This window comes from Saccostrea echinata, unplaced genomic scaffold, assembly GCF_033153115.1.
Source record: "Saccostrea echinata isolate AGI-Se365-2 ecotype Australia unplaced genomic scaffold, CSIRO_AGI_Sech_v1 ptg000002l, whole genome shotgun sequence".
Classification (NCBI taxonomy): domain Eukaryota; kingdom Metazoa; phylum Mollusca; class Bivalvia; order Ostreida; family Ostreidae; genus Saccostrea; species Saccostrea echinata.
This window is the reverse complement of record NW_026889751.1, coordinates 466,055-485,981: the sequence shown is the minus strand read 5'-3', so window position 1 is coordinate 485,981 and position 19,927 is coordinate 466,055. Positions and strand designations below refer to the sequence as shown.

The following is a 19,927-nucleotide window of genomic DNA, read 5'->3' as shown; positions in this document are numbered from 1 at the left end:
TAAATATAGTAAAAAAGAAATTGGGGGAAAATGTTTTCATATACAATATATTTCCGTTCACTTTTTAATGATTCATAACAAGAAGAAAATACCCTTTTTCAAAGAATTAATTTATTGGTAACAAGATGGTATAAATAAAATATAATTTTTTACAAATAAATCTCATTAGATTTTACCACAACAGTTCACATTGTTAAATAAAACGTAATCAACAAATTAAATGCAGTACCACTGTTTGACTTGGTACATTGTGGGATGACGATGTTCAATCTGTTGTAAACACTCTGATGTATAAAACAGCATCACAGCAAGTTATGTTTTCATTTGGAAGTCTTAGCAAAAGTTATGATATTGATTTTATTCTCATCTTTGTCTTTTTCAAACATGATATATAGCTTCCCTACAGTGTTTTAATGGTGGTAAAATTTGCTTTGGCTTTTAGCTGCATCACAATGGAGTTCCAGAGCAAAAAACGACATCATTAATCTTTCTTCTGGTCTGATTCCTGAAAATAAAGATTATCTCTATGTTAAATCAATAGAATGATTGATTCTCTTTCGCGTTAATGTTAATGAATATCAGCATTATATCTTATTGATAAGTATCATTGTCTATATAATAGATTCAAATGAACATGTCAAATACCATGGATAGTGGATACATGTTTGTTGAAGTGATTCAGTGTTTGAAACCTTATCATTGAGTGTCATGTTTGAAATCTCAAACACCGGAATTTCTTAATATTTTTCAACAGTTTGAGTCACATTATGTTTGAGATAACAATTAAACTATTATAACGATATAACAGGTGTTGAAAAAGTGCAAATGTCAGTAAAATCTCAAGAATGCAAAATAAAATTCATGCACCATAATTATAACAGGATGAAGAAAATGCAACTTGAAACAAAAAATATTTTCAGATGTTTTTCTCAGAATTTAAGATACTTATTTATCTATTCAATTTTATGGATTCAGTGAATTCGATGCATTTCTTCATCTCTGCATTCATTTATTTATAATTGATAACTTTAAATAAAACTGAATAAATTCCATTCACCAAGCTCAAAAATTCATTTTTACCAGTTTCTTTACTGAAATGTGACAATTGTTCAATTAAAACAACTACCAGGTATTTCCCAACACTATCACAATTTCATTATGATTAAGGTATCTAAACCGAGTTTTAGCTGAACCATAAAAAAGGAGGAGAAAGAATCCCCCATCAACCAGTCACACCAGCTGTGAGCCCTATGTATTGATAGGATAAAACGAGCCATCCACATTCTATATAAGTGGTATATAAACAAAGGCCTAACATGTCAGCCAATGATAGGTTGTATTTCCAAAGAAGGTCATTATAATGACCACATAATCTGCATAATGCTGACTCTGATTTTCAAAGTCAAAAAACTTTTCAAAACTTATTCTCCTCACATTTCCTTTTACACTCCTAGCCTGGTTTGCAAAAATCCTAATATTAATTGATAAAAGAAAAAAGCCCCTGATAAGACAATGGAAGAGCTTATTATTACTTATGGACTTACTGGATTTCCATTTGTTTTCTCTTCTTCATCCCCTTCTGCAATTGGTGATTGCTGCAAAGTAATCCAAGTGAAATATATATACTATATATTATAAAAAAGGAAGCAACTCCTTACTGACCTGAGCAAAACATTGTAGATAAATTATGGTAATACTATAATATATATATATATAATTTTTGAATTGCTTCAGATCAGTATTCATTTAACTTCATATTAATGCTTTCCTTACAAACAATTTCAAATATAAACCCACTACCTGTATATCAATCTATTTTTACAGTTTGAAATACTCTGTGTGTCAGAGTGATGTGACTCACTTTTCCAGTGTCTGTTTTGTCTGTGTCACTGATCATCTGTTGTTTCTTCTCTAACTGTTTCTTCTCCTGTTCTATGATGCTGTAGAATTCCTTCTCAGCCTTGGTGTACAGATCTTCCTCCTCCAAGCGCCCCTCCTCTGGCTCCTCCTCCTGTCAAAGTATAATATCATTTACTACACATACAAGTAATTTATCCTCAACTGATTCATTTAAAAAAAAATCATTAAATTGAAGCATATGATTCTTATCTGCAGGAATAAAAAAAAGCAGGTGTATGCATTGTGCCAACTGATTCATTTGAACAATGGACTTGCTCCATCATTTTATGTTTCTTTTGATTAAAATGCTCAATGCACAAAATTGGTTGCAACATTTTAACCCACACATCTATGAAACGCTGCAGTTTGTTCTTTGTCTTTAAAGCAGTGACAGTTTAAGAGCAGCATGATATACAATTCACACTAAAATACCTATCAAATAAAGAAACTGCAGTCAACCAAATAGAAATGTTGTGAAGTACAGATTTTTTATGTTTGATAAACTATTTTCTCAATGTGCTGAAACACAAAATTGTTCCATTCAATGTGCATGCATGCAATCCATTGTGAATATATTACTTACTTCTTCTGTCTGTATAAGCAAATATCAAAAATAAAAATAAATATTGATAATTTCCTCTGTTTACTTTTTCCAAGGTCAATGACAGAATTCTAAGTCACCTTATTTTCAAGTTGTTGATTTAAGTGGCATGCAATCTCTTGCTTACTTAATAGTAAAATCTCAAATGATAAACCCAGATATACCTTAAACATATTTGTCCATCCTAATCATAAAGGTGATATTTCTATTAAGACTTCAGTGAATCTTCATATTTCTACTTATAGATATGCTCTTGTTTATACTGTACGTGCATCATTTGAAAACAATTAATATACTTAATGACACTAAATGGATAACAGCATATACATATATATGTAATTTTTAAAATATAGTTCAACTACCTTTGCACCATCTGCTGAACTCTTTGACCTTTCTTTTAATTTCATTTCTCTGTGTCGAGAATCCAAGATCTTTTCTCTCCTTGTTTCTCTTTCAAACATCTGCAACAAGATACAGTGCGTATATATCTGAGTTAGAAGTTACTGCTCCCTTTATAAAAGCAAACTATTTGGGATTCTATGTATAACTTTTATACTTTTATAAATCAGACTATCTTTTCTTTGCCATATTTGTAGTACTTACAGCTGTGACTAAGTTCTTTTCGTTCCTTTGAAGTGTGTACAAGCTGTCAGATAGTTCTAATAATGTGGTGGTGCCAGTGTGTGACCCACAAGCGATTAATCGGCCCTGTTCCTGCACCCTCAGACTGTGTAATGGCTCATCACAAACCTAAATGATATGTTTACAGTATATCATTTTTTATTCGTGAGAACTTTATTTAGGCATAATTACACAAGAAAATCTGCTCATGAAAATTTCATTCTCATGTATAATTCTACTATTAAAGATAATATAGAGCAATAACCAATATTCATGAAAAGTTTGTTTCGCTTATAAATACTAAACAACAACCTCACAAAAAATGTGTCACAAAGAAAAAGTGATCTACAGTATACAAAATTTCAAGTAAGCCAAAAAAGCAGAACTAAAAATTACTTTTGAAAAGCAAAAACAGTTGGTACTTTTCTGTGGAACGTTGCATAAAATACTTAACTATGAAATAATTAAGTTTTAGATTCTTCTTTGGTAGTTGATACATTTTTATTTACAGGTATTCCTAATTTTTCCTAAACTTTTTTGCAAATATTTTTTTCAATGAAATACAAGAATTGTCTCTGGTAAAAGTGACACCGTGATGCAAAAAGGGGAAAATTGACAAAAATAGAATTTTTGCATGATGCATGCAAATTTTGTTCAATTCTTGAAAGTATTAGGTAACAGAAAATTACAGGTTTCAGAACCTTAAAAATCTACTTTTATGGAGAAAAAAAAAATTTAATACAGTCTTCAAAAAAGATTACCAGAACATATTCCTCACCTTTGCATGCTCCAATTCATTTACAAGTTTTACACTAAAGATAAAAATTGTGTGACCTTGACATGGACAATAACCAAAAATTGGTAGGTACAACCTTTGTTTTTCCAGCACTTATATTTTGCAGTCTTTTTTGCTTTACTTAGCAGTTGAGTCTTTCAAAACTCACATACTGATCTTTTTTATATAAATCTTTTGCTTTCTGATACAAATAACTTAAATGAAACACATGCATTTGATTCATTATGTAACTTTAAGATAAATACCTGTAAACTAAGAGTTGGGTCATTTTGTTTAAAGATAATATCCCAGACATCAAGGGTGCCATCCATTTTTGTGACAAGGAACACAGAGGGTCTAACGGGACTCCAGCATCCGTCTGTCAGGTATGACTTGTACTGTCTAAACAACGTGTAAAGAAGATGACACTTTTATTGTGCGTAAAACCTTGCTTGCAACAATTTTATTTTAAAAGCATAACTTTCTGTTTTAATGATGAGTTTCCAACTGAAAGATGTACAAGTCTTACCTTGACCACATGATAGAGGATTCCCTAATATCTTCTGACCAAATCTGAAGTTCAAAAATAAAAGTAGTGAAGTAATGGGATTAGTGATGTCAGTAAATGTTTCTTCAAGAAATGTGTGAACATCTTCTCACCCTAGCCTTCCAGTCACCCACACTGAGGAAGTTCTTGGGGAAGAATGGATTTCGTTGAAGTGAATAAACAGGACCTAAGTGACCATTATACTGGGCTACAATCTTTTCTGCTGGTGTCTTGGCCTTTCTGTTACATGACAATATTGAGCCTTGTTCACATCCTACCATAAATTTTGTGGGCTGAAATATAGAGGATAATAAGAGTTATCTATCATTCACATTAAATTTTGAGTGTTTATACATGTATAGAATTTATTTCCCTTTATATGGTTTTGTTATTTAGAACATGAATTTTGCATCGCATAATTCCTCCAGCTTTGAAGAATGTTAAGAACATAGTACCATAGTTGGTTCATATTCTAATGCCATTGCTCCAAGGGCTTTAGTTGGGTCTTGTTTCTTGGTTGGGTCTAGGTATAGTTTTTCTGTGGGTTCTCCCATCTTTCTGATATCCCACCATAGCACCTGTCCATCTGAGGAGGCAGAGAAACACTCGGTTCCAGTTTTGGATTGAATCCATATGGCCTTGTAGGCTGGATCTCTGTGACTGTGTTCTATTGGGGACATTTCCACTGGCTGAGATCCCTTCCTTGTGTCCCAATAAGCTATTCAAAAAAAGCGCTTATTTAGTCTTTAGAAAATATCAATTTAAATTGTTTTCTTTTTTAGTTACTTATTAATTAAGTCATACTGTATTGATTACTTACCAATTTGACCATTGTAGCAGCCTCCCAGCAGAATGTGTGAGTCTTTAGGGTTGTATTCCAAGCACACTAAAGGAGACACAGGTTTTAAAACTGTCTCTGGTTTGTTTGGATTTTCTGTAAAAAATGAAGATAAAATATATACACATGTTTTTGATATGAAACTTTGATACAGATCAATTTTGAATTCTTCAGAAACTTTCTTGTAAATGTATAATCCCATCTTGAGATTTATCAAACATATATTCACTCACCCACATCCCAGATGTATGAATCCATGCTTGTGTCAGGAGTGGAACCCTGGAATTCCAGGTTACAGTAAGCTACTGCCAATTTCCTGGGACCATCTGGGAACCAGGAAATGTGTGTGGAGGTTCTCTTGATTTCATTTGGATCTCTGCAAAAAATTACAGAATACATTTAATTAAAAAAAAGGTTAGAATAGTTAAATAAAAAGTTTTTTTAAGTAAGCCACAAATTCTATATCATTCTGATTAAGAAACTAAAAGCATTAAATTTTCATGTCTGACCACAATCATGTTTGTTCTATAGCAATCTTTAGAATAATATCTATCCATACCTAAATACATTGATTGTTTTTGCTGAAGGAGCCTCATCAACTGTGTCAACTTCAATGTCCTCAAAGTATTCTTGATAAATATCTATGGCATTGTTTTGTCTGATGGTATGTTCCATGATCTGTTAAATTGCATGAAATAAACTTGCGTATGAGACTATTATCCCTCATAGAGAAGGCACTGAATATTACACATAAAGAATCTTTTAATTAATAATTAACAAAACAAGTTTCCTTACTGTTCCTAATTGCTGGATGGCAGCAATGTACATTTCATCCTTCTCCACCTTCTTCCTGTACCTTGTGACGTGCTCCACTTCCTGTGGGTTGACATCTTTTGGCCATCCTCCCTCTGTGTGATTTATTCCCCTTGAACTTGTTTCAAATCTTTCAGTATTGATCTTCAAAGAGTAAAAAAACACATTTTAATTTAAAAAATTTGATTTCCTTGATGGTTCATAGGATTTGACAGGGTTTTTCAGTCAATTTCACATATTAGGTTTGTATCTCAAGTACATATCAGAGTATAGTATCTATACATACCTCATGTTCTGACATTTCCTGGACACATTGTATCCCTGTATCAACTGGATTTCTTTCAATAAAATTTTCTGCCAGAGATGGGTCTGGTGTAATGTCTACATGCAACTCTGCTTGTCTGTCTGAGAAGTTGCATTGTCGACCAAATTCTTGGCGCTTCTTTGTGTACACATACACAATCTCCATCTTGAGTTTTGTTAGTTCTTGTCACAACTTTCTATAGGATTAAATTGATAAAAACTTGGTGAATAAATGTGTGATTTCATTACATAATTTGTTCTTACATGTACAAATTGGCATGTCCCTTCACTTTCTTGTGCTATGAACTCTCTCTGGGTATGTGTGCATGAATTTTATGACACTGTGAAAGAACTGGGATAAACTTGATATTCTCAATCAAATTCACATTCTTGGCTTAATGTTGTTTCAGAAATGAGATGTATTTATAATAAACACCATCAAAACTTTACAAGTCGTTAATTGGCAATGGCGGGTATCAAGGTGTCACAAATGTAGCTTAATTGTGTTTGATGAGCATCAGTCTAAATTTTATTAAATAAATGTCTCCAAGGAACTGGAAGTCTCCCAAATTTCAATCAAGCATACTGAGAAACATTAATTCTAAGAGTCTAAATACTATAAAATTTATAGCTTGTACATTTATTGCAGTGTCTTAAAATTTGAGTATTTTTCCATATACTGTCAATGAAATATTTTCATCGCACACTTACTTACGATTGTAATTTTCACAAGGTCTCAATAAACAAACAAAAATCCCCTCTAACTTGGCATGGAGTACTTGCAGGTGTTGTCAAGAGTAACAGTAATCAAGCCATGCGCACTTGTTTCTTCCGAGTTTTAAATTTAAAGAGAACAAATATCAACGAAACGATCATATAAAATTTATTATAACAAAGTAATACAGGAACAAAATCTGATTATTTATTTATATAATTAAAAATGGTCTTTTTTAAATGTTAAAATTAAATAGCATGAATTTGTTTTTGGGAAATAGAAAATTACGTATTTTCTATTTTTGAAAAAAAAATCGGTAAAATTACAACATGGCGCTTTCTATGATCGACAGTCTCTTTTCTCAAGCAAGGTACATATATTCTAAATCGTCAAAGCTTTATTGATATTTTGTTTTACTTAATTGTTCATCCTGTTTACCATATGCAAAGTCATATGGATTGATTCCTCTTCTTTTAGTTCTTATCTAGCTCCCTCATATATAGCCCGAATTTTCTCTATTTACATTCAATTTGAGAAAAGGGAAAGTCTAATGTTGAATTTTCTTACACAAGTTTTGACGATATAAAGTGTAACGTTTAAGTTTTTCAGTTTATAAATGGTTATTCTTTCATAGTATATGACGTCAGACCACCTGTTCTAAATATCTGTAGAATTATCAGGGGGAGGGGCATAAGTGTTTATTAATATTATTATCATTTTTTAATAGTAAGACACCTCAAGAAGAAATTGACAGAATTTGTCATGGTATTCTGGAAAATCTTTATGCACCAGAGAAATCTACTGAATGTATGAACCAGCTGCGGCAACTCTATTTCATTCTACAGTCCTCTAGCACTGAGCCATGGTATGTGAAGTATATGTTGATGGTGCGACTGTTGGGGCGAGCTCAGTTGTGTATTATTGGATACCTATTCACTTTTGTAATAATTAAATCTGCCTTTTTAAAATGCACAATACATTTGGAACATCTAGACAGTGATGTCATTTGATGTCGTATGTTAGTTACATTTCCATATTTCGAAGTTTGAAAGGTGCAAATTTTTTAAAAAAAAGAATGTTTAATCCACTATCCATATGCAATATCCATTAAATCAAAGTGAGTTAATTTTTTGTGAACTTTTGTTGTTACCGCAGGAGTGTAGTTAGCAGCGAGATGCATTTGCATTGCATTGTGGGTCTTCAGGCTACTGTGGAAAAAAATTCATTTGGATCAATTTGCACAGTCCAAATTTTCTCTTCACCCATGCATTGCTTTAAGAGATCACAGTGTCGGGTGGCACTGGCTCTTACAATTAATGCCTCACATTATTTAGTGAGCAATAACAACCAATACACAAGAGCAGAAAAAAATTAATTGAGTCTGCACATTAGTCTAGCCAAATTTCTAGGCAGAGTTCTGACAATTTCAGAAACAGTTTACCTTAGTTCCTTAGGAATTTTGATAATGACGGAAAAAAAACAAAGGCAACAAAACCAAAGTGTGCTGCAAAGTAGATTGTATATTGAAAGTGCTTTATTTCTTTAAAAATCATCTTTATGTCTAGACATCTAACAGGCAAACTCATCTGTATGATGATAATGATTTATAATAATGAAATTCATGCTTTAATGATTTAAATTATACATGTATTACAATGCATACTTTAAAATTAAATAAAATTCCATTCCAATAAACAAAAAGAACAGATTACATCAGAAAAAACTGTTTACTTTACATAAGTATGGTTTGAAAAACTTGTAGTGTTGTGTTTTACATTTTGGGCAAATAAATATGGCAAATAACTATGGCGCTAAAGGAGTTGCCTATTCCATTAGCATATATGTTCCTGCTTTGACCATGCAGGGTCCAGGCCCAAAGATGATTGATATTTATTGAATATTTCGAGTGATCCAACAGAGTACATGTAATAGTGTACAGTTACTTTGAAGAAATTTAGTTGTGCAAAAAGAGAAGAAAGTTCTGTAATGTGTATGCCTTAATTATCTTTTTTTTTCCAACTTGAGTTCCGCATTTTTTTTTAATTGTCAAAAAGACATGAGGCATGCTCAAAAAAACTGGTAACTAACTTGTACAACTTACTTAGTACGGCATCTACATTTCTTAACTCCTAGGAATCCAACAGATAATTTTTATATATTGTGATGTAAAATCTGTGTCTCTTGGGTTCAGAGTTCAGCCCCAGAGTTAAGCTTAGTTGATCATATGTTGAAAAAGTCATATTTATCATGTTAAGTTAAACAAATATCCAGATGGTGGTATGAACTTTATTGGAAGAAGAAGACTGTCAACCATCTTATTTCAATATGACATTATCATTATTTTCATTATCTTTTCTTTTCAATGCTGTTATTAATTGTTGTCTGTCTTGAGTTCATAAGTTTAATATTTTTAGTTTGCCAAGAAACATGATTTCAACTTTGGTGAATATGGTGAGTTCTATGGATCATGACAAAACAAAAGAATGTCTCCTTTGTGAGCAGATTTTGGCTGAGCTTTTGCCACGTGATGAGGGTGATCTAGGGTCCGACTTCTATCCCAGCACAGGCTATCAATCATCCGAAGCCACGGCTAACTGCTTCTCTCTCTATCTAATACAGGTGAGATAACAGTGTAATTATAATGTAATAATGTAAATGTACTGGACTTTAAATTTTGGGGTTTTTTTGTTGTTTTTTTTATATATAAATTCAGGAATGATATGTACATAAGTCAATTTTCAAAATCAATAACACAAAGTCAGGAATAATATGTACATAAGTCAATAAGTCATAAAATGTGTACATTTTCACATCTGAATTCTATTACTCGCTAACATTATATGCAGTTGCATGTGCTTGATAAGATATTAAATATCATTAAATCATGGTCTTCTTGTTGAACACACAAAAGCCAGAGTATCAAAAATATTGCTTTTTACAATTTATGAACCAGTCATGTAATTGAATGTGTCCCTAGTAAAAGTAAGTATACAAGGATATGCAAGATGGTGAAAATAAGGAGTAGTTTAAATCTCATTTCAGGGAAACAGGAATTTTTGTTTAACTAACCTCATTCCACAAGCTGTAAGGTATTTTTTGTTTCTATTCTGTTAATTTTTAATACTCAAGACTTGTGTAATTGTACATTAGATGTACATAAAAAATGTTTTCATTTTGTATTTCATGCATATTATGTTAACAAATTAGACAACAGGCAATGCTCATGTAAGCCCTTTGGTAACATGGAGCCACCCGTTAGAATAAAGTTAAACTTAGTTTTTATATTTTAAAGGTGGATGTCCTCAGAAAAGGAAGATTTTAATGTTAAAAGACAGACCTTCTCCTTCCTAGTGTCAATACAGGTCCTACACAATAAACTTCTGTCAGAGGGTAAGTTATCCATACAAAGACAGGCCTTCTCCTTCCTGGTGTCACTTCAGGTCCTACACAATAAACTTCTGTCAGAGGGTAAGTTATCCATACAAAGACAGACCTTGTCCTTCCTGGTGTCACTTCAGGTCCTACACAATAAACTTCTGTCAGAGGGTAAGCTATCCATACAAAGACAGGCCTTCTCCTTCCTAGTGTCACTTCAGGTCCTACACAATAAACTTCTGTCAGAGGGTAAGCTATCCATACAAAGACAGGCCTTCTCCTTCCTAGTGTCACTTCAGGTCCTACACAATAAACTTCTGTCAGAGGGTAAGTTATCCATACAAAGACAGACCTTGTCCTTCCTGGTGTCACTTCAGGTCCTACACAATAAACTTCTGTCAGAGGGTAAGCTATCCATACAAAGACAGGCCTTCTCCTTCCTAGTGTCACTTCAGGTCCTACACAATAAACTTCTGTCAGAGGGTAAGTTATCCATACCATGACAGGCCTTCTCCTTCCTAGTGTCACTTCAGGTCCTACACAATAAACTTCTGTCAGAGGGTAAGTTATCCATACAAAGACAGACCTTGTCCTTCCTGGTGTCACTTCAGGTCCTACACAATAAACTTCTGTCAGAGGGTAAGCTATCCATACAAAGACAGGCCTTCTCCTTCCTAGTGTCACTTCAGGTCCTACACAATAAACCTCTGTCAGAGGGTAAGTTATCCATACAAAGACAGGCCTTCTCCTTCCTAGTGTCACTTCAGGTCCTACACAATAAACTTCTGTCAGAGGGTAAGTTATCCATACAAAGACAGACCTTGTCCTTCCTGGTGTCACTTCAGGTCCTACACAATAAACTTCTGGCACATTTCAGGTCCTACACAATAAACTTCTGGCAGAGTATTAGCTGTACATGTATAGTGCTGAGCTCACAAGCAACCATGATGCATAATCTTTTTTCATTGTGCCAGTTTATTCTTTTTTTTACTCAGAGACCCTGAAAGAAGTTAATAGTACAGTGAGTGATTGGTTGATGAATGCCTCTCTGTATCAACTCCCAAATCCTTACACCATTAATCCTTTCAAGAAAGACCAGGCCACTGTTGTAAATGAAGTAGATGGAACTCCCAGCAGAAATTTCTTTACTGTGCTCAATGTTGGTATGAAATTTCTGATTGTTTTTTATTAGTAGCATTAACTTGTTTTAATTATATTCTGATTTTTAAAGTTCCATGTTTAATAATACAAATTGTTAGGCCATTGTTGTCAAACTCATGCTGACAACAGATTATCCTTTTTAACTGTTTATATAATACACAGGACTCACAGCTGGTGTGACAGGTCATCAGGGGATGCTTTATCCTCCTAGGCACCTGATCCCACCTCTGGTGATTCCAGGGTTTTTATTTTTGCCCTGTTCTTGACTTATGTTGTTCATGACTTTGACTGTATTATGTTATCTTCACCTTTTTCTTGACTTAAGATGACTGGCTTTTAAGTCTTTTGGATATGTGTTTAACTTGTCAATGATTACACTGTGTATCCCTTTCTCAATACTTATGTCTTTATTTTAATACTACAGTAAAACTCAGATGTAAAGAACATGCTTATAAGGAAATCTTGATTATAAGGAATTATTTTAGGAATCCCATGATAAGACTTTTCATTATTTTCTTCATACTGATATGAAGAATATCACTCATAAGGAAGTAAAATTCAAGGTCCAAGTGACTTCCTTCTAACCGAGTTTTAATGTATGTGTATATAATGATATTATTTGTATTAAATTTTCACCTCTTGCAGGCCAGTATTACACAAATGACCAGTTCTTGAACATCTATAGTTTCTCTATGTTGTACAAATGGTTGTACCACTCCCATGTTACTAGTGAGGAGAGCCAGGAAGTATCTAATAAATCTGCCCATGTGTTCAACTCTTTAGTAGATAAATCCATCGATTACTGTTTTAGAATACTGGACCAGTGTGAAAGAAGTAAGATTTGTGTTTATATTTCTTTTTTTTCTTTATTACGTTATACAAATTTATTAAATAAGAAGTTCTGTAAAATGGTGCTCATCTGGGTGTATTTTCCAGAACCTAAAGTTGCATCAGACGTAGACCTCCAAAACTGTGTAAGTATATTTTTTTCCCATACTTCTGAATATTTTAGGCCCCATTTTACAAACATTCCTGAAGCATTAGCTACATGTATAGGTCTCCATCTTTGTCTACTTACCAGTGTTTGTTGGAGATAGTAAATATCCTGGACATCATTTGTAAGATAGAACCAGGTCGGGTTGCACGAGTTTTCCAGGAGGTGCGTCGATTGTACAACAGACTAGCAGCAGAACCAGACAAAGCCAGACTTCTCATTCCAGTTCTACAATTCTTCCTTAATCATGGTATTATGTAAAAATACATATAAATAAATGTTGTTTCTTTACTCTATTACTTATGAATCATTCTCATCTTGGAATACTGTACTTTCAAACCAATACTTTTGTGTCACTCCCTTGATATTTTCTGCATTTAATATTAGTATAATTCAATATTAGTGTAATTTCTACATTTTTTTTTTTTTTTTTTTTGGCATTTTCCTTCCCATGCAGGTAAAAGTGTAGAGCATGACCCACAAGAGGCGTATACATTGTTTTTCCACAAGTTGCTGACTCAGTGGTACTTAGACCCAGCCTTCAGTTTTGATACAGTCACCTTTATTAAAGATAACCTTGAAACTCTCTGTCACAACACATCCATACTGTCTACATACTTTCCCAACATCCTCAAGGTCTGCGTGAAAGACATTACATATAAATTAACCAGAGTAACAGCTTAACCTGAAATAAACAGATCTATATGGTATAATTTAGGTGCATGTTGTTGTAATTTGCAGATTCTAGCCTGGAATCCTCGGACTTATTTGACTGATTTTGAAGATATACTGCCAGCACTGATGTCTCCCTCCACCGCTACTGAAGTGAGTAATGTATAACACTTTCATGAAAGTGTGGATTTAACAGAAGTTGGACTAAGCACAACATTTTGTTAAGCAATTTAAAAACATTGAGTCAATTTAAGCATGTTAGTGTGAAAAATGTATAAATTTGCTTACTTTTGGTCCCATGCCATGGACATGGTCTTATTATGCATAATTATACATGTATAATATAAATGGATGCTTCTTTTTGCAGAGGTTGTGTTTGGGGGGGGGGGGGGTCAATTTTGTTTTTAAAAAAAACCATAGTTAAAGCTGAACACGTCTATTAAAAGGAAGTGATTTATTCTCATCCACCATATTCTTCTTCATTTGCTTCTATTTAAGCCTCTGATTTCTTCATGAATTGAAGTATTTCACTGTACAGATTTCACCTGTGTGGATGTACATCTTACATTGCAATTGCTACTCTGTCATGATAAAATTATAAAATGAATGCAACTATGCCATACCAGTATGGAAATAAATGAAAATAGTATCATATATCATGCCAGGAGAAAAAGTGACATCTATTGCACAGGTTAATGCATTACAAAGACGAAATGCATGTAAAACATGCATGGTTTGTCGCCCTGACTCTCTTTCTCAGTCCCTACTGTTTTTACTTTTCTAAGTATTCCATATGTTGTTGGATTTGCCCTGTGTGACAGTTGCTTTAGAGGTAACTGAGGTTTGTCACCCTGACTCTTTTCTCAGTCTTTACTGTTCTAGGTTTTCCATATGTTGTTGGATTTGCCCTGTGTGACAGTTGCCTTAGAGGTAACTGAGCGATGTAAGAAAAGTGAGGCTCAGACATTGTCCACTGAGACTGAACCAATCAGCTCACTGTCAGCATTCCAGAGTGCCCTCTACAGGCCAATGTTTAATTTCTTCACAAGAGTGGAGGGAGGGCACGGAGATACCATAAATAGGTCAGTGGTTTACTTTGTGCATAAAACAAGTTAATTATCACATTCATACAAACATTGTGGATTCTTATAAGATACAGAGATATTATTGTGTGTTTTTAAACCATCAGTTTATATGAGCACTATAACATTTCATTAGTCATAATTATGTTCTCTCAACAGATTGTCTTCCTTCCATAATATTCTGAGGGATATGAACCAGCATCCACGAGTGGTTGTCTGCTCTCAGATTGTGCCTGTTTTGTTAAGGTTAGAATGTCTTCTTGTTCTTGCTCTTTAAGATTTCATTATGCTTTCTAAAAGAGGAGCATATAGTTGCTGTCTTAACATCTCCATTGCATGCCTGTGATTGCTTGACCTATTCATTCATATTCAACATACATGTACCAGGTACTTTAAACAATTCCTGGGTAATGAGCTTCACTTCACTATTGAGACCCCTCAAATTAAAAATCTTTTTTGATTTTGACTTTAAATGTGGTCTAACTGAACATTGATCATATTTTACATGTTTTTGTTTTAACTTTGGTTATGTAGTGAACAAACCTTCAGGTGCAAGGTTCATCTGGACTACAATGTAGTATTTTTAGATATTGTCAGAGCCATATCTCTGACTTAAAAGTATATGTTTGAATTCATATTGTGCATGATGCCCACACCATCAATAAAATTGTGATATTGTCTCTTCAGTATCAAACACAGTGTAAGGCTTCTGGGTATGACTTAGAACTACATGTACATGTCTAGGTTAACCTGTTCCTGTTCGAAAGGTCAAATTGTATTATCGTAAAAAAAAAAAAATTGAATTTTTTTTTATATCTGTGAACATTCAGTATGCTACATGTGCTCTTCTTCTTTTTTATGTAAAACAAGAGCTGAAAAGGAACCCTGTATTTTACTATTTTTTTTTCTTGCATTGTAACATGTTTGACAAAAGAGAATTGTTTTGTTGGAAGTTTGGAAAAAAAAAAGGGGGGGGGGGGCATGCAGATATATACTTCATAATCTAAAGGCACATAAATATTTGATTTTTAGGAGAATGATACAGGAGTAATGAAACATATTGCAGGGAGAAACAATTTTACAAGCAGTAGACACCTGAATATATAATTATGTTATCAGTGGGGTAATTTTTGTTACAAAGTTTTGTAGTGACCAGGTGGGGGATGATACCTAGTAAGTAAATTTTATACTTGGCGAGGTGAAGCCAAAATTATTAGCACACCTTTTGAGTGAGGAAATTGACAAATTTTGCACCCACTAAAGAAACCGTTATTCGGTATAAGTTTACAAAAGCGTGTTTGCTACTCTCCTAAAGAAATGATAGAAATGAAATATAGATAAGGTGAATATATGGAATTACTTAGTCACATATTTGATTTTAGGAGAACAATACAGTACATGTATGTGTCTTTTATGTTTCAGGATTTGGTTTGATGTTGTATTGGAGGATGCCTCATCAGAGTTTGGGTCTCAGTTAATTCCAGTCCTTCTAGAGAGAACAGCTTCATTGTACAGTATTCCAGGCTATCAAGCAGATGTCAAAAAGTCAGTCTATACATTAATTATCCAGTGTAGCTGTAGTTCTGTAAATATACAACATTGAGGCCTATTCCTGGCAATTTTTTGATAGGGAATACTTTGATTTATAGGGTTTTGTCAGAAAATTTGGTGCATCTTTTGAAGAAGCATCCAGGAATAATTTTGGATCAGGCCTCAGAAATTAAAGATTTCCTCATAAGTCCAAGGAATATTTCAGAACGAGAGGAATTCTTTGCAAATCTGGTCAGCTTTTCTTTTCTAGTGCCTCTCATCTTTTATACAGTTTAAGCACAGTTTTACTTTAAATTTAAATAAAATGTGAGTTACTGTGACTTATCAAACTGAACTTGATCAAAAGAAATTTTTTTTTTTTGTGATTGAATATAACAAATTCTTAACTGTCAGAATATTTTTTTGCCACATTTGATGCAAAAAGTCACAAAACATTCTCTTCAATTTCTATGTAGGTTTGGTGTGTTGGTGAGTTATGCTCAGTCAAGCATGACAAAAGATGCTCAGCTGAAACAATTACAAGATTTTTTGATACACTTGAGGTGTTGTCTTATGAACTCTCAGGGATGACATCTACAGATGAAGGATTTGCAGATTCCTCAAAAATCATTTGCATGTTAATGTCAGCAATATCAAAGGTTGGTCATCACAGCTGCTTAATAATACAATAATCATGTGCATTCTCACAATATACGTGTATATGCAGTGTCTAATCTGTTCATGATTTGTTGAAATTCTTTCTTTAGTTAGCTTCCAAATGTCAAGACCTGATTCCTCGATCAATTCTTCTCCTGACTAAGGTTGCTAAGCAGCAGCAAGCTGGTTACTTGGATACAGAAGTAAAGGATGCACTGGTTGGAAGGGCACAGGAACTCATCAACCTTCTTAAACTTCCAAAGTTTGTATCTTTTACATTTCTTATGGTCAAGAGTTCAAGCTCTGAAGAAGAATTGAACTCAACTAAAAATCACCCGGGAAAGACCCTTTAACCACAATACTAACCTGAGTCATCAATGAGAAATTTTAAATTTTGAATTTATGGTGTCCTTTATGGAGTTGTTAGGCTTTACATTCAGCAGTAAATCTACAACACTTAAGGTTCATAATCCCTTTGTTCAATCATATAACTTAAAAGTGTTGCTTCAATGCTGATGATTTTCCAAAAGAAAGGTATTTTATAAGTAAAATGCAAAAAAGTTTAGCTTGTGAGCAAAATTTTAACTAGTTTTCCAGTTTAGAGTTATCTCTCTTAACACAGTATCCTTGAACTTTAAGTTGCTTGCATATTTTCCCTGTTGGCCATGAGAGCTCCCCATTAGATAATATTTTTAAGTTGAAGCTCTATTTTGGCCCATCAGGAATATAACAGGGTGCATGTTTTTAAATTTCATCACAATTTTAGTAAAATTTTCACATGTAACACTCTTACTATGAGAGTTGTATTCTAGCAATCTGTATTTTTATTGTAGTTTTGCCAATGTTGTGTTTAACCCTGATGATGACATAGAGACTGGAAGGTGGCACAGAGACAATACAAGTTTACCTATTACCCTCAGGGGAATCCAACATGTGTTATCATAGCTTCTTAATAGGAATATCAATCACAATTGTCTATGTATACCGAAAAATAACTTATTTTCATGGGGATTTAAGAAAAAAAATATTGGAATTGATTTCAGAGTTAAGTATAGTTGACAAGCATGATACTGAGGACATAAATCTGTGGGTCTCTCTATACCACAAAAACAACAAAAGTTATCCCCCCCCCCAAATGCAATTTTCAGAGTAATTTACCGGGTACATGTTCTTCAATACACCAAATATTGAAGACTAAAAGTTGATTTTGGTCTTTCTCTCTGTCCAGGACTTTAACCTTGAACTATATAAAATCTTCATATTTGGTCATAATAATTGAGGTCAGGGTCAAGGTATATAGTCAAATTAAGGCCTTAAAAGTGAATTCCAGTATCAAACTTCTATATCTACAATGTACATGCATATAGTTTGCTACCAAAGGCATCAGTGTTTCACAAACACATCAAGTTTCTTCTAATTTCATACATTTCTATGAATCCATAGTCATAGATAAATTTTTCCTAGAACAATTGTAAGGGGACAGTGCAATTTTTTTTTGATGAACGTACATCAATTTTTATTTATATTACTTAATATTTATATTAAAATGTTCATGAACATTTTGTTGTTATGTATTTTTTACAGACCAAAACAAACAGAATCTTTTAGGCATTTTAGGTCACCTTGGTCACTCAGGTGACCTATTGCTATCTGTTTTTGTCTGTCGCCATGCATCATTCGTAGTGTGTTAACATTTTAACATTTTCAGCTTCTCTGCAACTGCTGAACCAATTTCAACCAATTTTGGCAGGTAGCATCTATGGGTAGATGGGAATGAAATTGTGAATTTCATGGTCCCCACCCCCCTCGGACCTGAGGGGTTGGTGGGCTAAAATCACCAAAATTAGTGCTATCTTTTAAAATCTTCTTTACTCCTGGACATCAATCAGTCAAACTGTTGGTGTGATTGTAATCAGCATTGAGCCCTCTACCAAAATTGTGAAATTCATGGCCCCAGGGTCAGGGGTCCTGGAGTTCGGGTGGGGCTCGATCAGATAATGAAAGGTCATAACTGCTTTGAAATCATCTTCTCTGCTCCTTGGTATTAAGCAAACAAACTTTGTGCATAGTGTTGATGAGGAAGGGTACCTCTTCCAAAATTGTGAATTACATGGCCCCTTGGTCAGGGGTCCTGGTGTAAGGGTTCTGTTGATAATATAGTGAAAATGCCTTATTGCTTTGAAAATCATCTTCTCTGCACCTGGGTATTTAGCAGATAAACTAGGTGCCTGGTTATGATGAGCAAATGTGCCACTCTTAAAATTCGGAAATTTAAAGCCCCTGGACCAGGTTTTTTTGTTTGGGTGGGGCTCTGTTGAGTATATAGTGAAGATGCATTGTTTCTTTGATATTCTTCTGATCTGCCTTTATGTTTTTAGCAAACATGCTTAGTACATGGTTATGATGAGCAAGGGTGCTGAATTGTGAATTTCTCAGCCCCTGGGTCAGGGGCTCTGGTGTTAGGTATTGATTATTTAGTGAGAACTATTTCTTTGAAAATCTTCCTCTCTGCTCATGGGTATTAAGCAAACAAATTTAATTCAATGTCATGATGAGCAAGGTGCCTCTTCTAAAATTGTGAAATTAATTCTCCCAGGGTCAGAGGCTCTGGTGTTAGGGTGGGGTTCTATTGATAAAAAGTGACTTTGATAATCTTCCTCTCTGCTCCTGGGTATTTAGCAGATAAACTACGTGCATAGTGATGAGCAAAGGTGCCACTTAACATTGTGTGACCCAAAGTTTGTTGGGGGAGTGGGGGGTTCTGTTACTTATATACAAGTAGTAAAAAATGCATTATTTCTTTGAAAATCTATTTTTATGCTCCTGTATACTTAGCAGATAAACAAAATTGCGTAAAATCTGTGGCATCAGGGTCAGGGGTTCTGGTGTTGGGGATGGAGGGGGCTATATTGATTATGTAGTGAAAATGCATTATTTCTTTGGAATCTTCTCTGCTCCTGATTATTAAGCAAAAAACTAAATGCATTGGTAAGATGAGCATCGGTGCATCTTCCAAAATTGTGAATTTCATGCCCCTGGGTCAGAGGATCTGGTGTTAGGACGTGGTTCTATGGATTACATATTGAAAATGCATTATTTCTTTGAAAATCTTCTCTGCTCCTGGGTATTTAGCAGATAAACTTTGTGCATGGAAATGATGAACAATGGTGTTTCTTCCTAAAGTGTGAAATTCATAGCCCCTGAACCAGGGAATTTGGTGTTAATTCTATTGGGCTCTATTGAATATATAGTGAAAATGCATTGTTTTTTCATAGTCTTCTGCTCTGCCCCTAGGGTTTTAGCAAACATACTTAATATTGCATAGTTATAATGAGCAAGAGTAC

General features: G+C 33.9%; 3 protein-coding genes across 4 annotated transcripts in view; 1 reads left to right on the top strand and 2 right to left on the bottom strand.

Annotated features, from left to right (window-relative positions):
• The window catches only part of LOC133204607 (ADP-ribosylation factor-binding protein GGA1-like), a 261,424-nt gene that overhangs the window by 220,707 nt on the left and 20,790 nt on the right, over positions 1 to 19,927 (bottom strand). The window lies entirely within an intron of this gene.
• LOC133204581 (dynein intermediate chain 3, ciliary-like) lies at positions 92 to 7,215 on the bottom strand. 2 transcript variants are annotated; one of them, XM_061340342.1, is made up of 15 exons: positions 7,103 to 7,215; positions 6,381 to 6,594; positions 6,077 to 6,238; positions 5,841 to 5,959; positions 5,515 to 5,657; positions 5,264 to 5,377; positions 4,899 to 5,161; positions 4,557 to 4,736; positions 4,426 to 4,469; positions 4,163 to 4,298; positions 3,104 to 3,250; positions 2,863 to 2,961; positions 1,862 to 2,011; positions 1,545 to 1,595; positions 92 to 505 (listed from the first exon to the last, which is right to left on the bottom strand). In XM_061340342.1, exons 2-15 carry the CDS (start codon positions 6,561 to 6,563, stop codon positions 482 to 484), a joined length of 1,815 nt encoding a protein of 604 aa, XP_061196326.1. In that variant the 5' UTR covers positions 6,564 to 6,594; positions 7,103 to 7,215; the 3' UTR covers positions 92 to 481. The 2 variants fall into 2 exon arrangements, with proteins under 2 accessions (XP_061196326.1, XP_061196322.1); XM_061340338.1 differs by having other exon boundaries at positions 7,113 to 7,215.
• LOC133204571 (AP-5 complex subunit zeta-1-like) lies at positions 7,417 to 18,142 on the top strand. The gene is made up of 18 exons (XM_061340326.1): positions 7,417 to 7,482; positions 7,840 to 7,977; positions 9,527 to 9,731; positions 10,155 to 10,201; positions 10,405 to 10,502; positions 11,483 to 11,650; positions 12,294 to 12,482; positions 12,585 to 12,622; positions 12,730 to 12,892; positions 13,100 to 13,278; positions 13,384 to 13,467; positions 14,197 to 14,396; positions 14,556 to 14,642; positions 15,819 to 15,941; positions 16,046 to 16,178; positions 16,403 to 16,585; positions 16,694 to 16,845; positions 17,417 to 18,142. The coding sequence occupies exons 1-18, from the start codon at positions 7,442 to 7,444 to the stop codon at positions 17,526 to 17,528; spliced, it is 2,340 nt and encodes a 779-aa protein (XP_061196310.1). The 5' UTR covers positions 7,417 to 7,441; the 3' UTR covers positions 17,529 to 18,142.